Source organism: Xiphophorus couchianus, chromosome 21 (genome assembly GCF_001444195.1).
Source record: "Xiphophorus couchianus chromosome 21, X_couchianus-1.0, whole genome shotgun sequence".
In the NCBI taxonomy this organism is placed as follows: Eukaryota; Metazoa; Chordata; class Actinopteri; order Cyprinodontiformes; family Poeciliidae; genus Xiphophorus; species Xiphophorus couchianus.
Window position 1 is genome coordinate 22,157,595 of NC_040248.1, and position 27,726 is coordinate 22,185,320.

At 41.3% G+C, this 27,726-nt stretch overlaps 3 protein-coding genes across 4 annotated transcripts in view; 2 read left to right on the plus strand and 1 right to left on the minus strand.

Moving 5' to 3' along the window:
- Window positions 1-2,218, plus strand: part of ift74 (intraflagellar transport 74) — a 13,673-nt gene extending 11,455 nt beyond the window's left edge. The window contains exon 20 of the mRNA XM_028004961.1: window positions 201-2,218. Within this exon, the coding sequence (XP_027860762.1) occupies window positions 201-316 (116 nt within the window). The 3' untranslated portion in view covers window positions 317-2,218. The remainder of the gene's footprint in view (window positions 1-200) is intronic.
- On the minus strand, window positions 2,001-18,072 carry zcchc2 (zinc finger, CCHC domain containing 2). 2 transcript variants are annotated; one of them, XM_028004960.1, is made up of 14 exons: window positions 17,104-18,072; window positions 14,966-15,083; window positions 14,776-14,846; window positions 14,444-14,515; window positions 14,268-14,368; window positions 12,227-12,312; window positions 11,881-11,943; window positions 11,317-11,371; window positions 11,118-11,241; window positions 7,287-7,354; window positions 5,970-6,052; window positions 5,748-5,864; window positions 4,060-5,439; window positions 2,001-3,341 (listed from the first exon to the last, which is right to left on the minus strand). In XM_028004960.1, exons 1-14 carry the CDS (start codon window positions 17,887-17,889, stop codon window positions 3,280-3,282), a joined length of 3,186 nt encoding a protein of 1,061 aa, XP_027860761.1. In that variant the 5' UTR covers window positions 17,890-18,072; the 3' UTR covers window positions 2,001-3,279. The 2 variants fall into 2 exon arrangements, with proteins under 2 accessions (XP_027860761.1, XP_027860760.1); XM_028004959.1 differs by having other exon boundaries at window positions 14,966-15,086; window positions 17,104-18,071.
- A 3,152-nt stretch (window positions 18,073-21,224) lies between these two features.
- Window positions 21,225-27,726, plus strand: part of LOC114137111 (collagen alpha-1(XXI) chain-like) — a 59,368-nt gene continuing 52,866 nt past the window's right edge. Inside the window, exon 1 of the mRNA XM_028005639.1 lies at window positions 21,225-21,598. The gene's annotated coding sequence lies outside the window, so the exon portion shown is untranslated. The remainder of the gene's footprint in view (window positions 21,599-27,726) is intronic.

Sequence of the window (27,726 nt, forward strand, 5' to 3'; positions counted from 1 at the left end):
ATTGAGTTCCAAGTACTTTCATATCTCTTCAAATACACTTCAAAATATGTTTAAAAGTAGAAATTAGCAGTATGAACATAATTGTGGCCATTTGAGTTTATTGCTAAGTAATCTTCCAGATATCCTTCAGGAATCAAGAGAATTTGATTATGGTAAGTTGGAATGTTGTCTTAATAAACTTTCTTTAACTTTCCCTTCAGTCATCGCTTCAAAGACTCAGGAGAGCGACTACGAGTCGGTTGCTAAGGTGGTCTACCAGCAGGTGGCAGACTACAACAAGAGCCTTATAGAGGCGCTACAGAACCACAGGAACTGACCTATCTTCTCATTAACTTTGCGTTCAGTATGAGGTTAGCAATACAGTTAAAGTTAAGGTTAGCTTTCTGGCAGCATTTAAATTGTTAATGTCACTTCTGATTGGTCAGATTCTTTTCCCAAATCAGTAGAAGCTTCACTTGTTCTTTGTCAATAACAATGACAGACACGTGACATGCATTGGACTGGGATGATGTGACGCTTAACAGAATATTTTCCAGAAATTTACATTCATAAGTTGATGATTTCTGGTGAATCTTGAATAGAAATATGTTGGTTTACATCCCAAGAAGCCACTGTTACAACAATAAAGTCAAAGTAACTCAGAACAACTTCCATTTTTTTTGCATTTATTGCTTATAATTAAAGAAAGAAAAAAAAAGATCATCGATTTGCATAAAATCCAAATTCCACTCTAGAAATATATTTTTGACCTTTCCAAAGTACAGTAAACATAACGGCTGAGGGTGGCAGCAGAGGGACAGTACGGCGTTGCTCAAACGGGCCGTTGGAGAGACGAGTCCTCAGTATGTACACCGGACTTCCTTCTTGATCTACACCGGCAGTCTGAGCGCTTCTGATCTGGAGCTCAACACGACCTTCAGGTGGGAGGAAGGACGTTTGACCTGAACTGCTGGAGACAGATCAGCAGCAGGTGGGGGACGGGTTTCTGGATCGGAGAACAATTTCCACCACTGGAATCTCCCGGCAGTCACATTCAGGAATAACAGGCGTGAATGCATAGATCAGTTGCAGTGACAGTAGGCTGACAAATACACACACAAATAAAAAAATCAAATAAAAGCAGCATGTTGACGAAGCCCTGAAAACGAGGTGGTTGTAGGATTGAACACTTCCTGAGCCCTGACCTGTCCAGGTTTAGAATCACTACGCCGAACAACGAACACAAGCAGGAAAAGGTTTGAACCGACGCTCATGAAGACATTTCTCAGCTCCGTAGCTCTTAGTAGCCACTTAGTTTAAAGTCAAACATATGACAAATAGAGGCTTTTTTTTTTTACATGGGAAAGCTAAGTTAATTCTACAGATGCACCAATCTACGACAGATTTCCAGAGCTAGGAAATAAAAACAGGAGCAGCTCATTATAACAAGAAATATTCACATCTTAAATGATATCAGATGTGAGAAACTCATCTAATCGAGAAGTAAAATTGTAAACATGAATTTTTCTCTTTTTAAAAGGAGATATGCTTTTTTTAACGAGATAAATCCCCACTATGGGGTGACGCTACGTGCTTCATGTCATAAGATGTTATAAAAATGTTGTTTTAAATTAGGTTTAACCAAAAACATTTAAACAAAATCAAACTCGATTGTAACTCTTGCTTTCAACCACGTCTGCACTGAAGTGAAATCTCTATAAGGAGAAATTCATTTAAACGACATTGAACTCCATTATTGAGAAATTTACTAGCTTTTGTATTTCAAACGGCTACTGTGCATTTTATGTAGTTATAAAAAGTCATTTTAGAGAGATATAATACTTGATGTCCAATTAAGTACTTAAAGTTTTAACAACAAATGTTCTCTTTGTGAGAAGAGAAAATCAGTGGGTCTCTTGGTGCATCTCCAGTAATCTGCTTCCACACTCCAACACTGGCTAACACCTTTAAAAAAATACCAATAAAAACATTAAAAGATGCCACTGTTTCAAATCAAAGAGGGCTTTGAAGAACTTTCAAGTTTATCAACAAATATGTTATCAAGTGTCAGTTAACAAGACTGGTATACATATGAAAAATAATAATAATAATAAAGTACAAGAAGTTAAGATTAGATTCCACTCTGGGACTAAAGAGTCTGGTGTTCCCTCTCAGTGTACTAGTTTGATCAGAAGACTGCGTCCTCCTCTTCATCTTAAAAGTATTTAAAAAAAAAAAAACTCTTGAAGTATTAAGAGGTCTTGCCCAGCATGTGGACGTTTCATCAGGAGGAGAGTTCTCCGTTCTGTCGGTACATTCAGCTCCTCGGATCGCGCGGCTGCTTCTCGTCTTCCAGTGAAGTCGTCATGCTGTGAAGATTCTGACACAAATCTTGTCCAGAGGTAAAAAGTCTAATAAACTGCCACTGCTCTCGCAGATGAAACACCTGCGAAGGTTTGACATGGAAAAGTTCTGTCGGATTTCCAATTTTTATCTCTACCTGACACCTCCAGCCTTAAACGTTAAAAACATAATGTCGAGCAGCAGGTTTCATTTGTTTGATTTAAAACAGAAGTCTCCTATCTAAAATATTAACTATATATATATTTAAAAAGGAATACTTTTGTACACTCTAATAAAGCAAAAACTGACCATCTGATGTGGACTTGAGGTCAAAAGAAAAGAAAATCCCAACGTGAACTCTGGTGGTGCTCCTACAGTGCGCTTGCGTCAAACAAGACTCCCCGGATTTGAAGGGCCAGAGGTCGGCCGTCCCCACAGCAACCACAAAACCAGCAAAAGCCTCAAATATACACAGATTCCTGTCTGAAGGCGTACATTCACAATTGTGCAGAGAACCTACAGGTACAACTCCTGCTTACTGATTATTGATCTTAGAAACCCGCTGTACAGTTCTTCCAAACAATAAAATCAGAGATGAACAAAACCACGAGAAGAAAGCAGAGACTCCTTAAGAAATAAGTGGATCAGAACATTTAAGCCGAGACTCAAGTCTTCATTTTTGAGTTAAAAAAAAAATTCTTCCTATAAAGTAATAATAATTTAATATTTTCCAACCCTCAGTGCAAAAATATCCAAAAGAAACTGAAAGGGAAGAAAGTGGAAGTCACATGACTTTACAAGAGTCGTCCCCATGGTAACCAGGTGTTTGTGAGGCACTGTGCTGAGGCTCTGTCTGCTGAGCCCGGGCAGCTCTCTGCCCCAGAGGAACACTTCACTGCTGCCATACCTGTCGTAGTCATGACGACAGGAGGAACTCGTCATCATTGTCCTTCGTCTTCAGTCGGCATTATCAAGTGCTTCTGAAATGTTGGATGCTGCATACTTCATCCTGAAGCCTCCTGCAGCACACACACACACACGAGAAAACAGTATTATTTTCATGTAAAAGTTTTGACACGTGTATGGAGCTAAATTGGGGCCATAAAGTCCACTCACAAAAACATATATTTTGAAGCTGAAAAAAAAAAAATCTATATTTCAATCTAAAAAAAAACAAACCTAAACTTAAACCAAGTTTTAACTTTTAGTTGAAAAATGTTTTTAAACTGAATTTATTACACTATCCAAAAAACTTGTTATACTTGTGTGGAAAGCTAATTTTCTAACTAAATCGAAAAAAAAAACTTTTTTTAAATTTACGTTTTTTGTCAAATTGAGTAAAAAGGATTTTTGAAAATGAGAAATTAAAAATGAGTTTTGAAGGTGATTTTTTTCAGTTTGAAAATGTTTTTTCTGTTTCTAAAATGTTACTCACATTGTAAAAAAAAACAAACATTCACGTTCAAAAAAATGTTTTTCTTCAATTTCAATTTTGTTTTAGTATCAAATATGTTTTTCCAATTTCAAGATTTTTTCAGTTTATAGTAAAGTTTTGTTCTCAATTTTGTTTGTTTAAAAACTATTGACCCCAATGTAGTTCCATACACATACCTGATTCTTATTTGTGAAGAATCACAAATCACAATGACTCTTTACTTTAAGTTGATCAGTCCCATCAAATCCCAATAAAACGAGTGAAATGTGACAGAAATTCATGGACCGTTGCTCCTTCCTTACCCGGCTGGGTGGAGTCCATGCTGGGCTGGTTGCATTCCTGAGCAAAGTGTCCGTTCACTCCACAGTTGTGGCAGGACACTGTGCCGTTCTTCTTGTTGACTCCGCCGCCCCCCAGCACGGCAGCAGGCAGCATCCCTAGGTGACCCGGATAGACTGGCTGGTAGACACGCTGAGAGAACGATGCCGTTGGCGCCATCTGCTGCTGGAGGCTGTAGTTGGCGGCCGCCACTGCCACCTGGGCCTGGCTGCCCATCATGTGGGACGGGCCCTCCGCTTGGCTGTGGGGATGCAGGTAGGGGGACGGGAGGACAGGGGGTGGGGCAGCAGGGAAGAAAGGGGGCATAGTGGGGGGGCCATTGGCCTGGTGGGGGGCCTGGGTCTGGGCGAGGTAGAGGAGGGACTGAGGAACGCTGAACATCTGCCTCGCTACTGCTGCCATCTGGTGGTGGAAGTAAAGGGGGGGCTGGCAGCCAGAGGAGCCCCCCACCGCACTACCGCTGCCTCGGTTACCACAGTTGTTATGGCAACCGCAGGTCCCACATCCCACAGGGGGCTGCTGCTGCTGGAGGGGTGGCGTTTGCTGCTGCGGGGGCATCTGCTGCTGGGTTTGCTGTACAGCTACGGGGTTGCCAGGGGCAACGGGGCCACTTCCACCGGAAACATTGCTGTTGCTGTAGGACACCGAGTCATTCTGCGGCGTGCTGAGGCCGAGCGCTGGGCTGAGACTGGGCGGGGGCCCGGGAGAGTTAGAGGGGACGGCCGGAGAAACAGCCGCTCCAGGGGTCCCCAGGGTGGGCATCGCAGAGGGGGGCACAGGAGCCACAGAGGCCAGGGCGTAGGGAGAGGGCATCCCAGATGGCAGGATACCATGCAGCTTGGGGTGGAGGGGGTCCATGTGGGGCAGGGGTGGGGCTAGGCCGGGCTCCTGGCAGGGCAGGGAGGGGGACAAGTACGCAGGTGGCCCCGGTGACATGGAGCCCAGCGCTCTGAGAGGGGCCTCCCCCTCACCGGGCCCTTGGCTGTGGGGCAGAGCCGTCTTAAACCTCTGGACCAGAGGCTGGACCCCCCCACCGACTGAGTGGTGCAGGGCCAGTGGGGGGCCCCCGAAGGTCGTCAGCACCTCCCTCTTCTCCAGATCACCCACAATCCCTGGCGTGGGAACCACCGACAGCGGCCCTGCTGGGAGGGGGTTCCCATCTGGGGCCACAGGGTCAGGGGCCCCATTGGGGAGCAAGCAGGCCAGAGGGGGCAGGTAGGAAGGTGAGGCGAAGTCTGGGCCCTGCCGAGGGCTGTCTGCCAACCCGGCAGAGTCCGCCTGCCGCATGAAGAACAGGTCAGGGGCCACGCCCTTACTGCCTTCATCAGAGTGGCTGTCTGAGTCTGACAGAGACAATAATAAATATCAGTTAGAGATTAAACATGAATATGGATTATTGCTAATAATCACTTTCTGAAAATGTTGGAATGTTTCCGAAAACATTTAAAAATCTTGTTTTTTATTTCTTAAATGTTACAGAAAGAAGCTGTTTGCTCACAGTGCTATATATAAGCATAGTGATAAAAAGTGGAGTGGAAGGAAAACATACTTTAAAATCAGTAGCATGTTCTTACTTTTTACTGATAATTTCAGAAGCTACTGTGGTTTACGTGGAGCGGTGTGTGTTGGTGTGTGTGTGAGTGCATTTCACCTTTGTTGTTGTCGTCGTCGCTCTCCAGACTCTGGCGCCTCCTGTACTGGGGGCTGGAGGGAGAGCTGCAGCTCTCGGATGACGTTTCCCCAAATGTATCCGCATGAGAAGGTCCGACTGAAACAACATTGTCGTGTCAGTCACAACATTTCCCTCAGCAGCTTCCATCTTGTCATTCATTTGGGTTTTCCTGTTGCTCTGGCAACTTCTGTAGTTCCTCACCTTTCCTCTGAGGCGACAGGGCCGGTAACAAAGTGCCATTAGTCAGAAAGGCGGCGCCTCTGCCCTTCACACTCACTTTGTCCCTGCAGACAGAAAACATTCCAGAACATCAGCTGGACCTGAAACATCTCTACACTGGGATTACTGCTAAAGCTAGCATTAGAGAACAAAAGTGGGTGTGAAGTTTCTACAGAATATAAGGACTGCAAACATCCACTCTATAGTTGAAGATACTTTTAAGACAGCTTTTTATGTCTCTGCTAACAGTGGAGATAGTTCAATTTGATTGTCCTTCACTCGGTAACAGCGTGCACAATGAAGAGTGTTTTTCTTGGCCTAGTAAGGTAAAAAAGGTGAGATATTTTATGGCCAGACAAGCTGAAAATCAACTGATTAGGGTTAAGAGGTCTCTCAGTTCTCCTGCTGTGTGCTAGTAGCCACATTTACGTCCAATTGTTGTGCACATTTTTAGTTAACCTTTGAAATGCTGCAAATAAGAAAAATAAAGTGAATTCAGTGCGTTGCCATATACTGGTTTGGAGCAAATTTACCAGACTCCGCAAAGATTAATTTTGTCAGATTGTGATGTTTACGCAAAGGTGTAATAAGAGGAAATAGGGGCTGCTAACTGGCATGGACCACAGTGAGGTTTGGACTCTGATATTTTTCTGAATCTTGTGCCTCTGGTAAGGCACAGACCCACCAGTGGATGGAGGTATTCGCTACAAAGAAGCTTGTTCCACAAATCTTTTTCCATCCTGATTATTACAGCCAAGCATGATGTCAAAATCTGACAAAACCCCGCTTTATGTAGGCCGGTTGACTCACTCTAAACCAGCAGATAAAAACACCCCCCTCCCCGCTTTTAACATTTCAAAAGTTACTCAAAATTCACATGACAACATAGCTACTGTGTGACATAAATTTGCTGCCCCGTATTTGTTTGACATCACTGCTCGTCACATTGAAAGGATGAGCAGAAGGAAAACACCCACAATGCTTTTTTTTTCTTTTAGGAAAAGTGCTCCATATTCTTTTATTTGGATACATATGTATCATAAATCACTGAAATTGTGTTAATAATGTGATGAGAAATGCTTTTATTCTTTGGTTTTGCATTTTTGTCCCTTTACAGTTCCCAAAGGAAACACATTATGGCCCCTATGAGTGCAGCTGTAAACTAGGCGTCAGTCAGGTCCAAGGCTCATGTGTTAAAGCCTTCAGACGGCTCCCCCTAGTGGTTCACTAATTTCTACGCAGTTTTGTTCTAGTCTACCTGGCGTTTTGGTTTTTTTTTCCCTTTTCTGCAGCACCTACCTGTCTCCGGGCAAAAATCTGCTCTTGCTTTTAGATGCTGGGTGGCTCCTTCTGTCGGGATCCAGGTGCTAGAAGGAAGGTCAGAGGTCAGAATGAAGAGGCATACGGCATTTAGCATGAGAAGACAACAAATGAATGTGGGATGGCGTCCAGCAGCTCCATGGTGGATGTTCTCCATCAGCAACATGTCTCTCACACATCCCGTTCACGTGGCAACCCCACACACACACACTGCTGTGTCATTCCTAGCCTTACCAAATCCCTCCACATGTCCGCCTGCAATCATTAACCCGTCTTCATGTTTAGCTCCGTGAAGGCAGAGTAAATCATTACAGCAGCTGCATGTGACAGCCAATCAGGAAGCAGCTCCTGGGCGGTCCTACACAGCACAGGCAGCTTTCCTGATTCTGCTTTAAACTGCAACAACTCGGCTCAACAATGCTTTACGTATCCCGAAGAAAAATGTAAATGTTCTCATATCGTCCGAGTTTCTTCAGAGCGGTTGTGGACGGTAGCTTGGCTCTCATGACCTTCATGACACGCCAGCAGCTCAATATCAGGACAGCAGAGATTATATTCTACAGTAACCCGTCCTGGATGACATCATCAGTTGCTGAGAAGCTCTGCTAATCCAGCTCATTAGCTTTAGCTGCCCCTCTTTAAGCCTCTGTCTGGCCGTTTGGTTAGAAAGATGTTGGAGTAGGGGAGCTGAACTTCCTCCTCCTCCCTTTGCATCCATGAAGCCTGTGTTTCTATTTCTCTGGGATTTGGGGTCAAAGTTCAGGTATTATTTGAGCTTTTGAGATTCTGATCAGTTGTTCTCAGTTGTAAAAAAATAAAAAATAAAACAACAAAAAGGGAACTACCTTGTTGTCATGATTACACATAACTGCCTGAAAGTGACACAATAAGAGTAAAATCCTTCCAGCTGCATGGTGTCCAGAACCAGAGAATAACTGACCAACAAAGCAGCAAAATGAGCAAAAGAACAAATCAGAAATAATAAATCAGAGCCATCATCAGTGAAATCACATGAAGAATTAAATTAGCTGAAAGTGAAGAAGAGGTCTTCCCATCCTGCTGAACTAAAACACCGAGGGATAGGTGGAAATTTATCGTATCGTTTATAGCGAAAACTTTCTTATGACAAGAATTTTGATTTATCATCACAATAAATTTCAGTTATTGCTGGTAATTTAAAAAAGCAAAACTGACAGTATGGTTGGAAATTTTATTTTTGCTATTTTCTAAACTGCTTTTCCACAAGACTATCAATACATATTAATAGGCCTGTCGCGATAAATCGATTAATCGTACGATAAATAAAAACTATCGACCTCGTTTTAATTATCGGCATTATCGTCTCTTCTGGCCTTCTTCTCTTTCTGTTGATGACACCGAATGAAAAAAGGCTCAACTCCGGTGCTCTCCACTCACCCTCCCTTCCTCATTTCCTTAGTGTAAAGCTCAGCGCACAGGACACGATCTTACAGCTGTCGGCTGATTGTCGGCCCATTTTCAAAACCTGACAGACCAAACATTAGCCAACAGAAATCCTAGGTATAACGGTTCGATCGGGTTCGTTCCTCCCGTGTGGCGTCCAACAATGGGCACAAAATAATGGCTACAAGTTTAGTGAACTAATTTTAAAACCAGGCATTAATCAATGTTTTACTACAATCTACCTGCAATGCATGTGGCTAGTGTCAGCGTAAAGTCCTGACTGAATTAAAATCATTAGAACCTATTTATGTCACGTTAACGAAGAACAGCTGAAAAGTTACCGGGTTTATCAACTGCGGTAGCAATTTCGCTCCAACTCCTCCTCTTGTCATTTCTATATTCTTTGCTTGAATAAACATTAATGTTGTTTCCGACTTCGGTTGCCCGTGTCAGCTGTTTGGGATTCCCCGAGGTAATTTCCCCTCAGAAAGCACCAGGAGAATCCACGCTTTCTGATTGGCTACCTGTCACATTCAACAGGTGTAGTTAAGCTCCCAGTCGGGAAACCCCCTGATTTGGATCGGAGCGGCAACGACGATCTACCATAACACACCACACAATCTTAGAAAGATCAACGTTTTAAGATTGTCATAAGGGGAAAAATAAGAGCAAAAAATCATGTAGTGTGAATTATTGCATCAGGTAGTCGATGTGCCCATCGTCTCTATTTACATCAAATTATTACGGAAGGGCAACATAATATACAGACTTCATAATCTCCACTCTTTAGGTTGAATGCAGTATTTATTTCCACTTTGGCTTTATGTTGTTTAGTTTTTATCAAGTACATTTTTTGTTAATGGAGACTGAGAATCAATTTTGTTTTTGGTTGTTTTGTTTATTTTGTTTATCAGCTCCAGTGTTAAATATTCTTTTGAAAATAAAGTGTATCTATCTTTGGCAGGAAATCGCATGCATTATTACGTCATTTCCATTAAATCAGTGTAAAAAGGTCTTCAGACAATATTATCGTTTATCGCAATAGTTTTTTGAGACAATTAATCGCTCAGCAAAATTTGCTATCGTGACAGGCCTACATATTAATAAATTTGAAAATATAATTAAATGCAGTTAATGTGCAGCTTAACGATATAAATCAGACTTTTTTAAGCAAGTGGCGTTCTGAAGAGGCCTGTTTCAAATTTTAATGTTTTTCAGGAACAATATTTGTGTTTGTGGGGCTTTGAATGCTGACGCAGCAACACAGATACATAAAATATAAATAATAAACAGATTTTTTCCGATTTGTGGTGCTATTACCACCACAAAATATTGCAATAAAATTCCAGCTCCATATTGTGCAGCCACACGCTGGTATAACATGAAATAATCAGCAAATAGAAAGCAGGGTTTACCCCAGAAAACTTGCTGGTCGGGGTGCCGAGGCGGTCCACCGTGTTTTTGTATTAAAAGATGTTAAGTAGACAGGAAATGTAAAAATATGGCTGGGTAATTATATGTTACGGGAAAATGCCAGTGAAACGCTATTTAAACCCACAACTAGTCTTAAAAACAAAAAATACAATTAAATTGAATATCAATTATTTGAACTTCTGTTTAATCCAAATTAAGTTAGCGGCTCCATCTGGCCCCCAACACTTCAGGGGCCCATGAATGCAAATTTTTTAACTCAGACCACAGATACATAAGTGTAACATTTGCTTATTGAGATGATCAGAAGCACCAGCGGTGCGATTGGTCCGGTTTTATATGCATAAACTATAAACATATCTTCTATATACATATCTTTTAACTTAATAAATCTGCTCCGAAAGTGAAACGCTCAGAGCAACAGCTTGCAATACAACTTAAAAAAAAAAGGAGCTTTTTTTTTTCTTTTTTCCTAAAAACATAGGCAAACATAAAACTTGTGTTAAACATAGCCTGGCAGTAGGGCTAGTAAAGCATGGCGGGGCGCCAGGCCTATAATACACTGGAGAAAACCCTGGAAAATGAACCAAGAAAAAAAGTGAAAACTGATTTCATCGGTGATAATATGCGACATCTAGATAATAAGGAAAAACCTTTACAGCAGAGGTCCCCAATCCTGCATGTTTTAGTTCTCTTTCTGGTGGTACTGACAACCTTTACAGCAAGTCAATGTTCTTCTTAGGCCTCTAACGAGCCATCATTTGATCCAGGTGCGTTAAACCAGGGAGAGAACTAAAACATGCAGGATGCCGGCCCTCGAGGACCGACTTTGGGGATCCCTGCTTTACAGTCTGAACGCTGGTTTAGACTTTTACTGACATCTACACATCAACAGCTACTATGCCACACTAACAGGGATTTATCAATGAAAGGTTGCTTTGTTTCCTGTTGTCCTACCTGCTCAGCCTCCTGGCTGCTCCTCGCCGCGCTGCTCTTCTTCCTCCTGTCTGCGGGCCCGTTGAGCTCTGCTGCGTGGCCCCCCCTCCATGTGTCCGCCTGGGGGCTTTTGGCCCGTGACAATCTGGCACAGAAGAAGAATTGTTACTGCGTGCATCCAGAAAGTCAGTCTGACGAGCGAAAAGGCCGTCCTACTCACAGCTGACATGGATTCTTAGACGCGTGTTTCTTCTTGTGTCCCTGAACATACGAGTCTGCGCAGAGAGTATATTAATAAACACACCAACATTCATATTCATACAGCTTATAATCTGCCTTACACTCACTGATCTCACTGAATTCTGCTGGGATTTTGCGCTACACAGATAAACCTTAAACATGTCCACTGGTCTAGAGTAGAGGGCATTCCAGAGTTAGAATGGCCCAGTCAAAGTCTGGACCTAAATGAGATTGCGGATTTGTGACTGGAAAAACAGTTTTGGAGGCCTGTTTGACCTATAACCTCATCTACGTCAGTGTTAGCAGTTGGAACCGCTGTTGCTGCGGCGACACTGATCAGAGGTCAGCAACGACGGGCGGCAAATATGGCCTTGAAATATGATGACAGGACCTGTCCAAAAATAAACCCACCGCCCCAGCCCCCACCACCGTGACTGCGCTCAGCATGAAGGACAGGCTTCTGGGCAGCAGCCTTAAGATTGTCATCTAACCTGCAGGTTCCCTCCTTACTGTCACAAACAGAAACAATCAGCGCTCCTCCCACCTTCATCCTGACTGGAGGCGTCAGAGCAGTCTGGCTGGTACGTCGTCCCAGGATGTAAGGTACCTGTTGGAAGACAGAAAATCATCAAAAACAAGTCATGGCTGGTTCTAGAGCAGCAGCAGCAGTTCATCACACATTTGAATCATAGAAAAATTTAGCTGAAAGATGTTCAATTCTGCATCACTGAGTTGGGAAAATTAAGAAGGTTCAATAGAAAAGCATCAGGCTGGACAGTAAATCAGTAACAAACGGAAAAAAAGGAGGAGATTCAGTGTAGTCCACGTTTCAACATTTGAAGTGCCTAGTTAAAGCCTTTACTCAGCGTTCGTCAAAGGTTCCCACTCACATCTGCAGGCCGGTCTGGAGGAGCTGAAGAAGCTGCAGATCTTCCTGGTCTGCCTGAAGAGAGGCGGGGCAGACAGAAACCTTTCCCTGCAGGCAGACACAGAAGCTGTTATGATGTCAGAACTGAACTGCTTTACATTCATGTATCTGGATTTAAACAGTTCAGGGAGGCAGCTGGAGACACCGGGGAAAATGTTTGTCCATCATAATGAATGAAATATTCAAAAATAATATCAGAGTGTGACGTTTTGCTGACATGTGGCAGCTTTCACTTAAACATATCACAGCAAGAAGAAATACATTTTAAAGAGGAGATAAAGAATTGTTTTTCTGGTTTCATTCACAGAAACATCAATTGTAAACATTTTTGTTTTAAAAAATGATGTAAATACTGTCATCCCTCTCCAGGGTGGGTATTTCATTATATTGTTTATTATTTATTGTGATGAATTTCTTTTCACGATAAGAATTTTGATTTTGCATCACAATAAATTCATAATTATCTTAATCAAATAACATTTTTAAAAAAATGTCTGCATTGTCAGCTTTTTTCCCCACTATTTTCTCCGTGAGAGCAGCAGAAAATACCAACAAGTTTGAAATTATGATTAAATGCAGTGACTGTGTCACTTTCATTGTTATCACATTGGCACAATAAAAAACAAAAACTGTGATAAAACTGTAAGTGCATTTCATCCAAACCTCTCTAGTTTCCTACTGTGAGAATCTTCTACCAGCATGAAGCCAACAAACTCTAGAGTTAAAACCAGAGGGAAAAGTAGGAGGAGGAGGAGGAGGAGGAAGAGGTGAAGGCAGTCAGGCTGGTTTCATTTTCCAAAGTTTCACTTCAAAGGAAATGAAAGCTACAGACAGGAGGACATGAGGACAGGAGGAAGAGCTGAAAGAGCTGGAAACCAAAACCTACAGGGTCCTGAAACCAGCAGCTCCAGCTCATCCAGCTGTCTGCAGCCATGTCCCACTTCACCATGACTTCCAGTGGTCCCAGTCTGATTCAGGAGCCTCCACCTGAATCATCCTGACAGACCGCAAACAGCCTCAGCGCGATCACATCGACCCTTTTATCAGGTCTTTACCAGGCCTGCACCAATTGCACCTTTCTTTAAGAAGCATGACAGTTCTGTCAATACTAATGTTTTTTTGTTGACAAATTCTCTAAGTTGGTGACAGTGGCTGATTTTCAGACCTTTTCAGAGGTAAATAAATAAATAACAGAAAAAAACGATGGGTATGATCGGTTTCACATACAAATATCGCCAAACTCCCAGTATTAAGGAAAACAGAACAGATTGATCGGTACACCCCTAGTTTCCAATAACGCCATATGAAGAACAGAAAAAAAAAAAAAATTTATTGTGTATAATTATACTGATACTTTCTATTATTTATTTTATTATTATTGGAGCCTTTCAACAATATTTGGCTCAATATGCACATTTTCAATGAACAGCTAAATGACAGTAAAATTTGTCTATGTCTAAAAAAAGTGAAACAATGTTCCTTCTGCATTGCTTTGGCTGTAACCACCGTTGCCAAGTCTGCTTGTTATCAGCAACTTTGGGCTTGTTTTTTTCTAAAATCACCTACAGATTAAACAGCTTGCAGGTTGTTTTTTTTGGGCTTATTTTTAAATGTGAAGTTTCTTATTTGGGCTTGACTTTCCTTCTGAAAAAAGATTATAGCATGCTCCCCACAATAGAGCAAACACTAGTGGTATGTAGTTTGCAGTGGTGCAGGGTAGTATGCAGGTACGTGCTGTAAAAAACACTTTAAAATGTTTTTGCTTTACATTGTCATCAGTTGGGGATTTTTTGGGCTTGTTTTCATAGAACTGGTTGCTTGATTCTCACATGATCTGGTAACACGAGTTCTAAATGCGGGATATAACACATGACAATGTGAAATGAGACAGGATGTAAAAAAACAGTAGAATGAATGTAGAATGTCGTCCTAAACAAACCGATCACAAGGCTAAAACTGGCCTGTGTCTGTGTGCGCTGAGCTAGCTGCTAGCTAGCTGTTACCTGAGGTTCTTCTCCACCTCCCTGCTCTCGTACTGGTCCCCCTGGTTCAGGAGTCTTAGGATGCTTTTCTCAAAAGAGTCCGTGCACTGATCCTTTGGAAGCTGGACAGAAACAATCACACAAAATGATCTCTGATTGTTTGATCTGACGTCAAGTTCTAGGAGCAGAGTGCTCACCTTCAGCAGGAAGTTCTCCAGTTCCTGGTGGGTTTTGGTCACACTGCTGGAGGAAGAGTCTGACCACTTCACCTGGAAGCCAGCAGACAGAACTCCGTCATCCATGCAGGACAACAACAAACATCGGTTCTGGTCGCAAAAAGCTCTGGTGACAACGCTGATCCAAATCCGGATTTTTCTGCCCATATCCGACCCATATCTGACTTTTTCACCACAGTCGGAATGGCCCAATTCCAATATTAATAAATTCATGCCACAAAATCATAGCCAAATCCCACATTACACATGAACCAATCAGAGCACTTCCTGGAACTCTAGGTGCCATGATTTACCTCAAAGCTGTATTCCTTATCTGTTGCCGTCCGAGAGATCCCCCTGAGCACGATCCTCTCAATGTGAACGGCTGCAAAAGGACAAAAAAAAATTACTTCTCCTCTAATACGCATTTAGAAAATTGTTCCTGACATCGGGAGGAGTTTAAACATCCCATCCCTCCCCGTCCATCCTCCCCGTTTCTTTTACCTTCTCTCTGTGTTGTCCAGCGACCGGAGCGCCGGCTCTGGCAGGGGGGATGGGAGGCGGGACACTCTCCAAAGTCCTGCACTGAGGAGGCCGTGAAGTCCAGCTGCTGGCCCAGCATCTCCTGGGGAACATGAACAGCTCAGTCAGTGCATCAAATCAAACGGACATGTTAAGTTCAGTTCTAGTCATTCTCCTGCAACTGATTAAAAATAAAAGCAGGACAGGATTCTTTTGATGTTATTTCCCTAAAAATAAACTGGGAATACTGATATCATATCTCAACTTGAGATGCAACATAGAATCAGGAACAGATTAAAATGTGCCACTGACCAGCGATTGGACAGTCAAAAACTACAAATCCAGTCTCTTTTCCAGTCAGTAAATGCACCAAAACAGAACAGCTACAGGTTTCGCTGATGACAATACTCTTCAGTGTGGAAGTTATTGAGTGAGGACCACTCAGTTAGCTGTTTACAATTTCAGTAAAGTGTTTCCAACAGCGGTGCAGTTTTCTGACTGACTCCGATTTTTTATAACACGAAAAGTCTTAAGTAACACAGAAAGAAGTCACCAGATTTGTCGCTGGTCACTTTTTTGACAGAAAAAAATTTTCAAAAAATTTCATTGATTTTGTCTGAAAAGGCGCTAACTGTAGCAAAAAAGTTGGGGGGACTACTGTTTACCGCACATGATTTCAATTAGTCTGACATGCAGAGTTCAATTAAAAGACAAATTTATGAGTTGCTATGAACATGTAGCAGCAAGCCAGGAATTTCTCCTCTTAAATATTAAGTTGAACATCTGCTAGAGGCTGAGGTCGTGACTTCATAAGGCATTTCTGGTGCCTGGATCTAATCTGAGCATGAAGTTGTCCTTATCTTGACTAGCAGGTGTCTTTTTCTGCCTCAAATAGCTTTCCACTTCCTTATCTCCCTCCACCCAGCACCAGCCCCCCATTCTCCACATGTGGATCTCTGGCTACCAGACAACAATACTGCAAATGATCTAGTAAGATTTCTCTTTAGTCAATTACAGTATCTCTTTGTACAATGTGTGTGGCAAAACTAAGAACATCCTCTTATTAAATGGATGGGAGAACTAATTTAAGCAGCACAATGTTGAAGTAGTACACTGTTGGGGTTAAGGAGAGGAAAAGCATATGAGTTTTTGTTAATTTGAGAAATTAAACAGCAGCATGACTTCAGTTTCCAAAGCAGCTTCTGACTGAACAACAACATATCTGGTATTACGGCCTTAGGATAGACGGGTAAAGTCCAGATGTTCAGCCATAAAACACGGTGCAATGTTTGGTAAATGAAAATAAGTCAAATAGTGATTTATTTTTAATAAATGTCAGTTAGTTTATGTAATGAATCTGTAAGAGAAGCATCAACTAATTTAAAGCACCAATCAGCAAGAATATGTTGTTTCTTGTTTTTACAACTGTAATCCTTTTTAAAAAATATATTTTATTGTTTTGAATTGTACTTTCTTTATTTGATGACTATATATAAAACACACTTATATTTCTTTAATGGAATCAATAAACAAATACAACTTTTGCCATAAACCTTCCAAATTTTGGCTTAAGACTTAGACTGACTTTATTGTCATTTTGCATGCCATGCACAGGGTGTATACAGAACGAAATTTCGTTGCATACGGCTCAGAACAATGTTTTGAGGTTCCAATGTTGTGAGGTTACTCCAAAATAAAATAAACTAAGTAAGGTCCATGTATGTTGTGAAAAAATAAGCCTTATTTTATTTTTTTACATATATATAATTTTTATTTACTTCCGGCCCTCCTTAGCTTAGCACCATCTGTCCAGCCTGAGCTGCTTTTAGCTGCTTTCGGCTGGCTAACGTGTTAGCTAACTCGGTTAGCATCATTAGCTGTACCAGTAAAAACAGCTATGCTAAAGCTAAACTACGATGTTGAAAGAGCTTTTAGCTTACTCGGTGACTACAGAATTCACCGCTAGACTAGGGTCCTTTTTAAAAACTAGTTATATATTTAGGTTTTGTATTTACAATTTTAAAATTCACATCTTTAGTGGGTTTTCCTCGGCTAGCATGAAAAAAACCCACCGCTATAGGAACAAGAAAAGGCCCCGATATCAGCAAGCTGTTTATTACCGTCGACTGGGCGTTTATCCTGAGCTGCCTCTGTCGCTTTTCCTCCTCCAAGGAAAGCTCGATTTTGTCCAGTTGTCCCCGGATAACTTCCCGTTGGTGAAAATGGAAAGCTGGGTGTAGCGAGGCCATGGTATAGAGCAGCGCCAACTGCTCCAGAGCCCCTGCCGTTGCTTCGTCCCGGTTCTGCTCACACACAGAACCGTCCTGGCACGGTGGATAGAACGGGTGGAGGTGATGCTGAGGGTCCCTGAAAGGAGGCAGAGAGTAGTCATAGTTCCTATACGACAAGGCCAAGTCCACGCTGCTGAGTATCCGAGAGAGTATTCCAGCACATTCCCTCCTGTCAGAGCCGAGCAGGGACAGGCAGACGATGAGTTTGGACCGAATCACCGGGTCGACCACGTCCGTTAAAGCTCCCAAATCGTTTGGGTTATTCGCCCTGCACTCAAAGTCCCGTAAAACGTGGTAATCTTTTCTAGCGAGGTCCTCCAGGTATGATCCCAGAAAGCGGAGCTCCAGGGGTTGGCACATATGCAGCAGCCCGCACATAAACTCGATCCGCTTGGCGGGGTTCAGATGGTGGCCGAACCACTCGAACACGCTCTCTCTGTCCAAAAGCGATAAGTGGACGCGGGGTCTTGGCGGCTCCTGCAGCCTCTCGTACACCGAAGGAGAAGATGCCGCCCTGGGGATATGCTGCCTTTCGGATGGATCCAACGAATCGTCCTCCGCCGTCTCGTCGCCTCCTTTCTCGCCAGTTTTCATCGGTAGCTTCATTGTTATCATTATCAGCGATAAAGGAGAGACTTCAGAGTGTAAACAAAATAACCATATGCATTCTAGAGCAATACCACCGTTTAGTAACACTAACACAACTATGTTTTTACTGTTAGCTAATCATCAGACACTGCCACAGCACTCAGTCCTTTTTTTTTTTCCAGAGTTGCCTTCTTCTTCGACTCATAATTTCCGGGAGGGTGCTTCAGTCTTCTCGGTGACTGCTGCCACCTGTTGGATTTAGTCCAGACAACACCAATTAAAATACTACAGGAAGATTCTAGTTACAAGAGTTTCTTGTGAAAGTATCCCTTTTTAACTTTTGCACAATTTGTCACATTGCAACTACAAAAACGTGCCTTTTTCCTACAAATAAAAACATTCCATATCTTTACTGGAATTATCCTAAATAAAACTGCTATGAATTATCTTCAGAGGTCAGAAATGATTAACTTGTTTGTAATTTCTTCTAAAGAGAATCTAACTTCGAACATACATTTCAAACAAATCATACAAGTGTAAAAAGGTAATTTAAAAACAGTACATCTCTTCACGTTACAATGCCAAGAAGAATAATTTATTCACTTGGCATTGTAACGTGAGGCGTTTGTATCATTACATATGTAATGTGTATAATGGTGAGAATGACAAATATAGACTGACTTCCTTTGTGTGTCAGGTGGGGAAGAAAAAAATTATATCAGTGTTCAAACAATAAAAGAGAAGGAACACAAAATCTATATCCAGATTACAGATTGGTAATACAGGATTAAACGACACATCATTTACATTAGTGAAAGATAGCACAAGGAAACGGGTTTTTCAGAAAGTGACAATGGAGCATGTTCTATTGTTCTCCACCAAGTACGCCACTGAGAGAAGGGTAGATAATTGTCAGGACAACAAATTGCGATGGAAATACTGATCTCACTCTGATGAAGAGGGAGATGACCATCCATCCATCTGTCCATCCAGGACTTGTAAAAGTCTAGGGTCAGGAAAAGGGCAGCTCACATCTATGGTGTGACCGCTCAAAAAACTAAGTCAGATTCCTTGTTTATGCAGAAAATCTTGGCCAGGAGAATATTAGTGGAAAAACACCATCACAAAGTCCAAGAAACACATGTCGAGAATAAAAATGTGGAGACATTTAAACAGAAGTTAGGTTATAAAAAAAGATCTGAATGGTTAAGCATCTCACAGAGCTCTGCTAAATCCATCACATGAAAACAGAAAAAGTTTAAGACAGCTGCAAGTTAAGCATGGTTCTGGAAGTGTTTTAACTGAATAGGGGTGGTAGTCAGAATTTAATGAAAAGATGATTCTATAAACAATTTTCTCAACACTTATAGTTTTTATTTGTTAAGATTTAGGAAAACATGTAGTTTGCGCTAACAAAGTCTGAAAAAGTTCATTGGGTACGAAGTGATAATTATGCTATCATAAATAAGATGGAGTCGGATTGTAGGCAAGTTAAATGTGTGCACGAGAACCTAGCCTTTGTTTTGTTCATGGAAACTTACTGAAACTCATGGATGTCATTTATTGTAGTCAATGCCGCCCTCTAGTGGAAACTTGTGTTAATTAAAAGTAAGATCAAGCCAAAAATAATGAATACCACCACCTTCTTAAAATATGGCCTAACCCCCCCCCTCTCCTCCCCAAAATCCCTTTTTTGCTATATGTGATATTTGAGGGGGGAAAAAAATCACTTTTGGCATAAAATGACCAAAGACATTATTTTGGGAAGGAGACAATATGCAACTTTTGGTACAGTAAACATGAAGAAACATGAACAATGTGAAGCACATTCAGTGTATTAGATTCTAATTCCGTGGACAGTTCTCACTCTCGTCTCAAAACTGAGAGATTAAGAGCATTGGGTCTTGTCCATATACTGTACATCCCCAAATTGAATTAGAGGAGAGATTGATTTTACCACTATGCTCCAATAGGGGGCAGTGACACACCAGGTCTCCTCCACGGTGCATGATTTTGTCTTTCAAAGCTTTTCATTTATTTAGAAAGTATTTCACAGAATACACAATTTGCTTCTACATCCTGCCAAGTGTATGCTTCATGTTGACTTTTTAAACCATCTTCACTGTTATTACACAGAAATACATTGAATGCACTGTTATTACACTGAAATACAAGGCTCAGAAGACCTATATACATACAGTATATATATAAAATAACAGAATGAGACTGATTCATAACTTCATAACATGAAGTTTTAGAATTAGCAGGTTTCTGCATAATGAGAATTGTACTGTTTATAAAAGATGTGTTCCATAGAAAGTACATCCTTAAGTATCTTCACTTCATACATCAGCATATTAGGGTTGCACGAAACCCTGGGTAGCTTCTTGTCACCATTCAATTTCCGCTGATGTGAGGCCTGTCTGCAGAGATAACACATCGAGGAGGGAGTACCAGACATTCTTTTCCCCATTGACATTGCGACTCCTTAAGAGAGATTCCAAGGTGTTTCCAGGCCAATACACCTGGGGATGGGTTCTTCCAATGGGTTCTGGAGTAGCTCTTGGATTTTTAGCCCAGAAGTTCTATAAATGTCCTTGAAATTCCGTCCATGAACACCATAAACAGGATAGGTACAGGACGTTTCCCCAGTGCATAGTCCAAAAGAATTGTGTTCGACACACTGAAGCCAGAACACTTGGTTTGGTGATACCAGATGGCCCTGTAAAAACAACACTGGCACTCAACACAATGCCACTAAAAACACAATTGCAAGTCTTTTCCACATCCATAAAATATATGGAGCAGACAATCAGACTTCCATAACTCCCCTCAACTATTTTGCAAGGGTAAAGACCTGTTACGGTGTTCCAAGACCTGGGGAAAATCCAGAGGCTGTTCCTCCTGAATCTGATGGTCAGCAGTCACGCAGAGCCCTGGATAAAAGTTGACCTTGGAAAAGAGGCCGAAAAGTGTGGGAGGAAAACAGGTATTGCTTATTGTTGCTACGGACAAGCAGAGTAACAGACTCAACAGACAGCAGTTAGACTCTCCTTTGCCTCAACACAAGGGATCTACTGCAGGATCAGCTCTTGCAACATTCAGGTAGCAAAAGTGTAAATTTTTTTTAAATTTCTGCAACAGGTTGCTTCTTTGTAATCAGTAAGTGTGACATTCACTATGATCCAGCATGTAGTGCTGATTCTTTTTCATCTCTTGCCATAGAGTTTATGAACCCTGTAATTTACTTCCGCCCCTGAGCAGCTGCAGAGAAAAGACTCTAAACCACACGACTGACACATGCCATCACACAACTCCTGCTAAATCAGTTAACTCCTCACACATGATCCTGTTATCTCTATAGAGAAGCTCAGACTGACTATCTGCTGCTCATTTCTTATCCAGCTGATGATTGAAAAATCTTAACAACCTCTTCCATCTCTCCTCCACACTCCACATTGAGAACTATTCTGATTCTGTCATTTTCACACTGTGGTTTCTCCACATGTCCCATGTGAGAGTGCGCAGGTTTCCACATTGGATCCACACTGGTCTATGTTGTGTCACTTTGTGCGGTGGAGTCGGCCACAGTTTACAAAGGCGGCCCTGACACTCCCACCGCTCCCTCTGCCAACCAGAGAGAGGGCTGCCACTGGCGAGTCAGGACTCCTCTCTTTTCACCTTCTGCTTCAACAGTGGCATTCATTACTGACTTCCAGCAGCTGGAAGAGAGAAGGTAAGGCCCCGTGATTATGTTGGTGTATTATGTTGTGGACTCCATGCAATGGATGTCTTTCCAATCAGCTTTTAGAAACATGTTTGAGTATGGTGGTGCTTCGATGAACTCCTCAAATGTGTCATTTTTGTCTTCTTTCGAATGAGACATTTCTACGTTCAGAGTTTATGTTCGGCCATAGGATTCCAGCAACCAGGACAACAGGACAAGCTAAATATACTGTGTACCAGAGTGCATGAAGTGCTGTGATTATGGGTCAGAGAAGTCTTTGACTTTTGGAGAAAAAGGCAACGATTTCTGTCTGTGTCTTTTGGCACTCAAAATCTATCCTGGTAGTTGAGTCCTGAAATAACGTCTAATTACAGCGTGAACATGTGCAGAAACGACGGAGAAGTCTCCAGGAATACTTTCTAACATGGTCATTGGATAAGGAAGAGTCTGTTCATATGCATATGTCTTCTCTCATCCTCATATGTGTACAGTTATCAGTCATTCAGTGGTTTTTGGGGATCTTCTTGAGACATCCACTGTGTCTTTGTAATGATACCTGTGTAAACTGTGGCAAACTGGGCAAGAGTGTAGAAACACAGGGCTGAATGTTGGTTTCATTTTGGCAGGGAGTCGGACATTTGTCATATATGTGTATATACATTCAGGGCATTGTGAAAGTATTGACGCCCTACCCTTTGTTTTCTACAATGTTGCAATTACAAACCTTCAATGTATTTTCCTATAAGTTCATTTGTTAAACCAACATGTAATGAAATGGGAGGCAAGTTTTGTGTAGTATGGATTTCTATTCTCAATCCTCTGAGAGAACCAAGCCATTGCAGAGCCCCAGCCATCCATCCATCCATTTTCTAACAGCCTTGTCCCTAGCGGGGTCAGGAGGGGTGCTGGTTAACGTTCCGGGCGAGAGCTTTGCAGAGCCATTTTTCACTATAGCTACATTTGTAAGTCTTTTGGTGTCTGTCTCTACCAGCTTTACACAACTAGAGATTAAATTGTTCCATTGTCCATTGTCGTTTGTAAAAGAGCTCAGGCTCAGCCAATTTCGACAGGAAGTATGTGTTGGATTGGACTTTGACTGGACCGTTGTAACACATAAATATACTTTGATCTAAACTGAGGATGAACTGATGTACAAATTTGGGCCAATATCGATATCCAATATTGATATTGCTGTTATGGTCAATAGCCAATGTTTACTTATGTATATTTCTCTACCCCATCAACAACATGAAAAAATGACCAAATAAACACCCGAATCCTGCCCTGCATCACCATAACTGTCACATGACTAAGCAAAGATCACATGACCAACCACCTCTGCTCTTCAAACACATACAAAAAGCAATAAGAAGCATCAGCTATTAATATCAACACATTTTTACTTATCGAACAGATACTGACATGTTAATGAATGACTAACATTGGCTGATAATGATGTTAATACCGATTTATTGTGCTTCCGTCATTTACACCAGAGGTGTCCAATTTTTTTCTGATGTGAAAGTTTTACAACTTTACATTGTAATTTTTTTTATCACCTCAATAACAAACTGAGCATTTAATATTTTTATTAAACAATTAAAGTTGTCAGATTGTTTTTGTTGGAAAGGTATGTCACGCTAATTTTTAGATCAATGTTTGCTGCAGTAAAATTAAGGCATCCATTTTGCAAATTGTTTTGAGCTCAATTGAAGAGTAAAGAAGAAACATTTGTAATCTATTCTCAACAACAGTACTAGGATTTTGGTTTATGCTTCCTTTGAAGAAGCTTGCTGTATTTAGCCAAGTTTAACACATGGCAAATATGGATGCACCAAAGTCTGCTTTTGAGTAAAAGTAATCGGATAGATGCATTTATGAACTTAAAGATAATTCAAAATGCCTGGTTAATAAAGATAAATACTGTGTAGAAACCTGGGCCAGGCTTCAGAAAGAGTTTATAGGGGCAATAGCTCAGGGTCCTCAGTTTTTGTGTGTGTGTGTGTGTGTGTGTGTGTGTGTGTGTGCACTTTGACCACATATTAAACTCGCATATGGTGTGTAGTTTAAATATTGTTGGACTTTTATTATTTTAAGCAACACTCAAATATCGGAAAACTTTGAAGATACATTTGTTTTGGGAGCAACATTCCAAAATGCCAGGTGTTTTAAATCAACCATCCAGCTGTTCATACCTACCTTAATTGTTAGGCCTTACTTATCAATGTTGTGCAATTTCTATGAGTGAAAGATTTGTTTATTTATCATAATTTAATATTTTTTAGAGCACCATAACAGTCATGGGTCCTTGTTCTTCTAAATTCGGCCCTGGTTGTTCCTACCATTTTTCACCGTAAGAAGACTTGAATTTGTTGCAAAAAAAAAGTTTGCTCAGATAAAAAAAAATATGATGAGAATCTAACTGTATCAACCAGTACTGGTGGGCCAAATTTTTGTCATTCTTTTTTTTTCCAATTTTTTTCTCCGAAGAGTTTTTGCAGCGCTAATGGCTCGTATTTTTTACGACAGTAGGCAGAAAGGAAAGAGGGCAAGAAGACATGCGGCAAAGGTCGCCGGGACCCGCGACGTCCACATCAAGGACTAAGGCCTCCAAAGGTGGGGCGTGCTAACCCCTTGCGCCACCACAGCATGCCCAAAATTTTTGTCATTCTTGAACTGGAATTGTGTGTCTCACAAAATCTATAAAGGGGCCACAAATGGCCCTCAGGCCCTACTTTGGAAACCCCTGATCTAAACCATTCTTATAGCTCTGATTAAATCAGGGGGTCTGCAATCTTTGCAATTAAAAGAACAATGTTTGCCTTCAGTCCAGCTAAAAAAAACAACTTATTTAGAGCCATTAATGTTACATGATTTGATGACTTATAATTTTGATAAATATTTACTACAGGTTGACGTTCTTAAAGGACAACCACTAAATTACAAACTCCTGGATTTAAAATAAACAAAAGAACACCATTTGCAAAAGGAAGATGAATGGGATGTTGTGGAGATTTTGAGAAATTCAAACAGTTTGTAACCAAATGACAACAAAAATAGATCTAAAAACATGCTGCTGTTTTTTAGTGTCATTTTGTTGTGGAAATTCAATGCAATTATTCCATAACAAAAAAAAATCTACAACCTACAACCTACAGTTGTTATTATGTCTACATTTTAAAATATTAGATGATTCTTATTTTTTTTTAAAAAACTTGTTACTTAGAGCCATTGTGGGAGGTGAAAAGAGTCGCTTGTGGCTCTGGAGCCACAGGTTAACCGCTGGGCTAGATGTTTCAAGTTACTTCACTCCAGAGTGTTTTACCTCATCTAACAGAGTTTCTTACAGGATTGCCATGTCTTATATGTACCCCAAGGTCTGTGTTTGTGCGTGCGGGTGTGGGCGTGTGTGTGTGTGTGTGTGCAGTTGTCTGTCCTGTCCATCTTTTTACTTGTTTTGCTGGTTTTTTGAAGATGAAATTTTGCGAAACCAACTCAAGTTTTGCAATAAGCAAGCACAGGTATATTTAAGCACTCCTTACAGTCAAACAAGCCAGAAAAGCATTTCCAGAACAGCTAATTTTAGTCTAAGTTTCTTCTTTTTTTTTAAACGTAATGGTGGACAGCAACCCCAGCAGCATCTGCACATAAGGAATGTTGTGTGATCCTGCACAGCCGGCAGAGGCAGCTGATGTGGTCAGAGCGCTGCACTTCATGGTTTACCAGAGGTCGGGTTGGGTTTTGGAGGAATCCAGTTTCAGAAGCCACCTAGCCACACATATGCGTCCCTAATGAATAATGAAGGTCTGAGGCACCGCGCTGGAGTCAGAAAGGTGGATATTGGAGTGAGGGGTGTGTGTGTGGAGTTTTTGATGCTCTAAATAGAGATCGGTATACCATAAACAGGCTCAATGTTTCTCTAGTTTTATTCCTTCTCTTTACAGCACCAGAGTGTGTGAGGGAGCAGTTGCTGTAAAATAAGGATTTTATTCTAAAATAATGATAAAATTATTACAGAGGTGACATTTTAAGTTGGCTTACGTAGGTCTGAAGAGGCCAAGTAAGAGGTTGCTGATAGACTGATCAGCAGGAGGTTTCAGCAGTTTGCTCGTCCTACATGTATTTTATGTGTAAACTAAGGAGTGAGATCAAAAATCTTTAATTCCAAAGAAATTATTCAAACATCCAAATCATTGTGAGCCAATATGTTGTGGTTTGACCAAAACAAGGCTGAGCTTTGTGGACAAAATCCCATTAGGCACCAGAACAACACTGAGGATCACTTAGAATATCACCATAGCCACCTAAACACAGGGTGGTGGTGGCATCATGCTCAGGGGTCATTTTTGAACAGAATGAAATTAGATTTTTGCTCAAGGAATAGCATCACATTTGATCCCACATATCTAGGAACCCATCATGGTTGGACCAAAATTTGCTGAAAAACCAACTTCTGGAAGTTGAGCAGAGCTGTTTTCCACATAAACGAACACACTCACAGAATTCAGTCCAATCACACAATAGGTTTGCATTCAGAGAGGAGCAAAAAGAGGAATAAGAAGAGGTGGACGACACGAGTCTGAGAACAAAAGGAGGCGATTTTTGTCACGTAACTGTGACCATGACAACCAATTCCATCACTTCGGCTCAACCATTTAGATGTCTGCGAGAAATCTGAAGAGGAAGAGAGGTTTCTATTTTCTAGGTTTACAATAAGTCAGAGTTTGCCTTAAAAAGTCAACAAGAGAATCACTTTAAAGGAAAAGAAGTCAGAAAATCTGTGGGAATGTCCTCATAACCCAATAAATTTGAAAAAGTTTTGCAAGGTAGAGTAAGTATTTCTAAGTCACGATAAAATATCTATGATAGATGAACAGATAGATGATGCTGATAGACGCCTACCAAAGGACACTGAGCTCTAAAACTGAATGAAAAGTGTTTGCGTGAACCAAGCGGTTGCACTTTTAAATTATTTTATGTTTCCTCCCAGCATTTTCTTTTAGTAAGTAAAATTTTCCTTATATATCACATTTAACAAGTAAAATCAGAAAGTGATTCACAAAACATCCAGGAAATGAACATCAAACATAAGATCAAATAGATTTTCAGCTTCTTTAGAAAATAATCAATGGAATCAACACAACATAAAAACAGTAACAGAGAATTCCACAATTTTACTTACTTACTAACAAATTCTTTTGTTGGTTTTGTTTTTTCAAGTTGGTTCGTGCATGAGAGCGAAAAAGATTGAAATCAAGCACTTTTCATTTTTCCTCATTTTTTTATAGGAAGGGGGACATACTGTTTTACATCCAATGTCCTTCATAAAAGAACATAACAGCGTCAAACTTCGATTTTTTTCAGCTCGTAAAATATCTCAGACGTGTCTTTACGCGATGTGCGTTCTTCTTTAGCAGCACATCGCAGGGCGGACAGAGAACTGGGATTACGGGGTTCCAACTCTCGTCAGCTCGTTGGCGTTGGGCTCCCTGCCAGCACGCTGCAGCCCTCGCGGCCTTGTTTGTGTTTGTGCCTTCCCTGTCCAGCGCGACGCCCGCACTGTTATTTTCTCTGGCTGGTGCTTTGCGGTCGGCGGAACCATGTGTGCTCTGAAGAAATGAACATGGAAAGAGCCGTGCAATAAACGCTCTGCTGCGCTGTGTGCGCACCAGATGGAACAGGATGAAAAGTCACGGAAGCAGTTTCAAAAAGGGGGACGGCAAGGAAGAAAAGACTGACCATTTTACAAGACAGTCTGGATGCTCAGGCCATATATTTTATAGTGTATGTGTTAACTCATGATTACAGCAGAGTATGGTTATGAGGGCACTGAGCTGTGTCCACAAACACATGCTGTCAAATACACGAAGAGCCTCATTCAGCCTCTTCTGGAACCTCTGCAGACACAGCCTGCTAAAACCACATTTCGTCCTGTGCAGTTGCAATGGAAGTAGAGCACCGGTGCCGCTGCAGGTGCAATGTTTGTCTACAAGCGGCAAAATGAAAGCAGATATATTTCTAGTTTGTTGTATAATTAAAAAAAATGTGACAAACATATCAAAGGCAGTTTTATATGACACTTTATGAATATACGTAATGCCTGGGAAGGCATGAAGGCTTCTTCTCATGTTTATTCT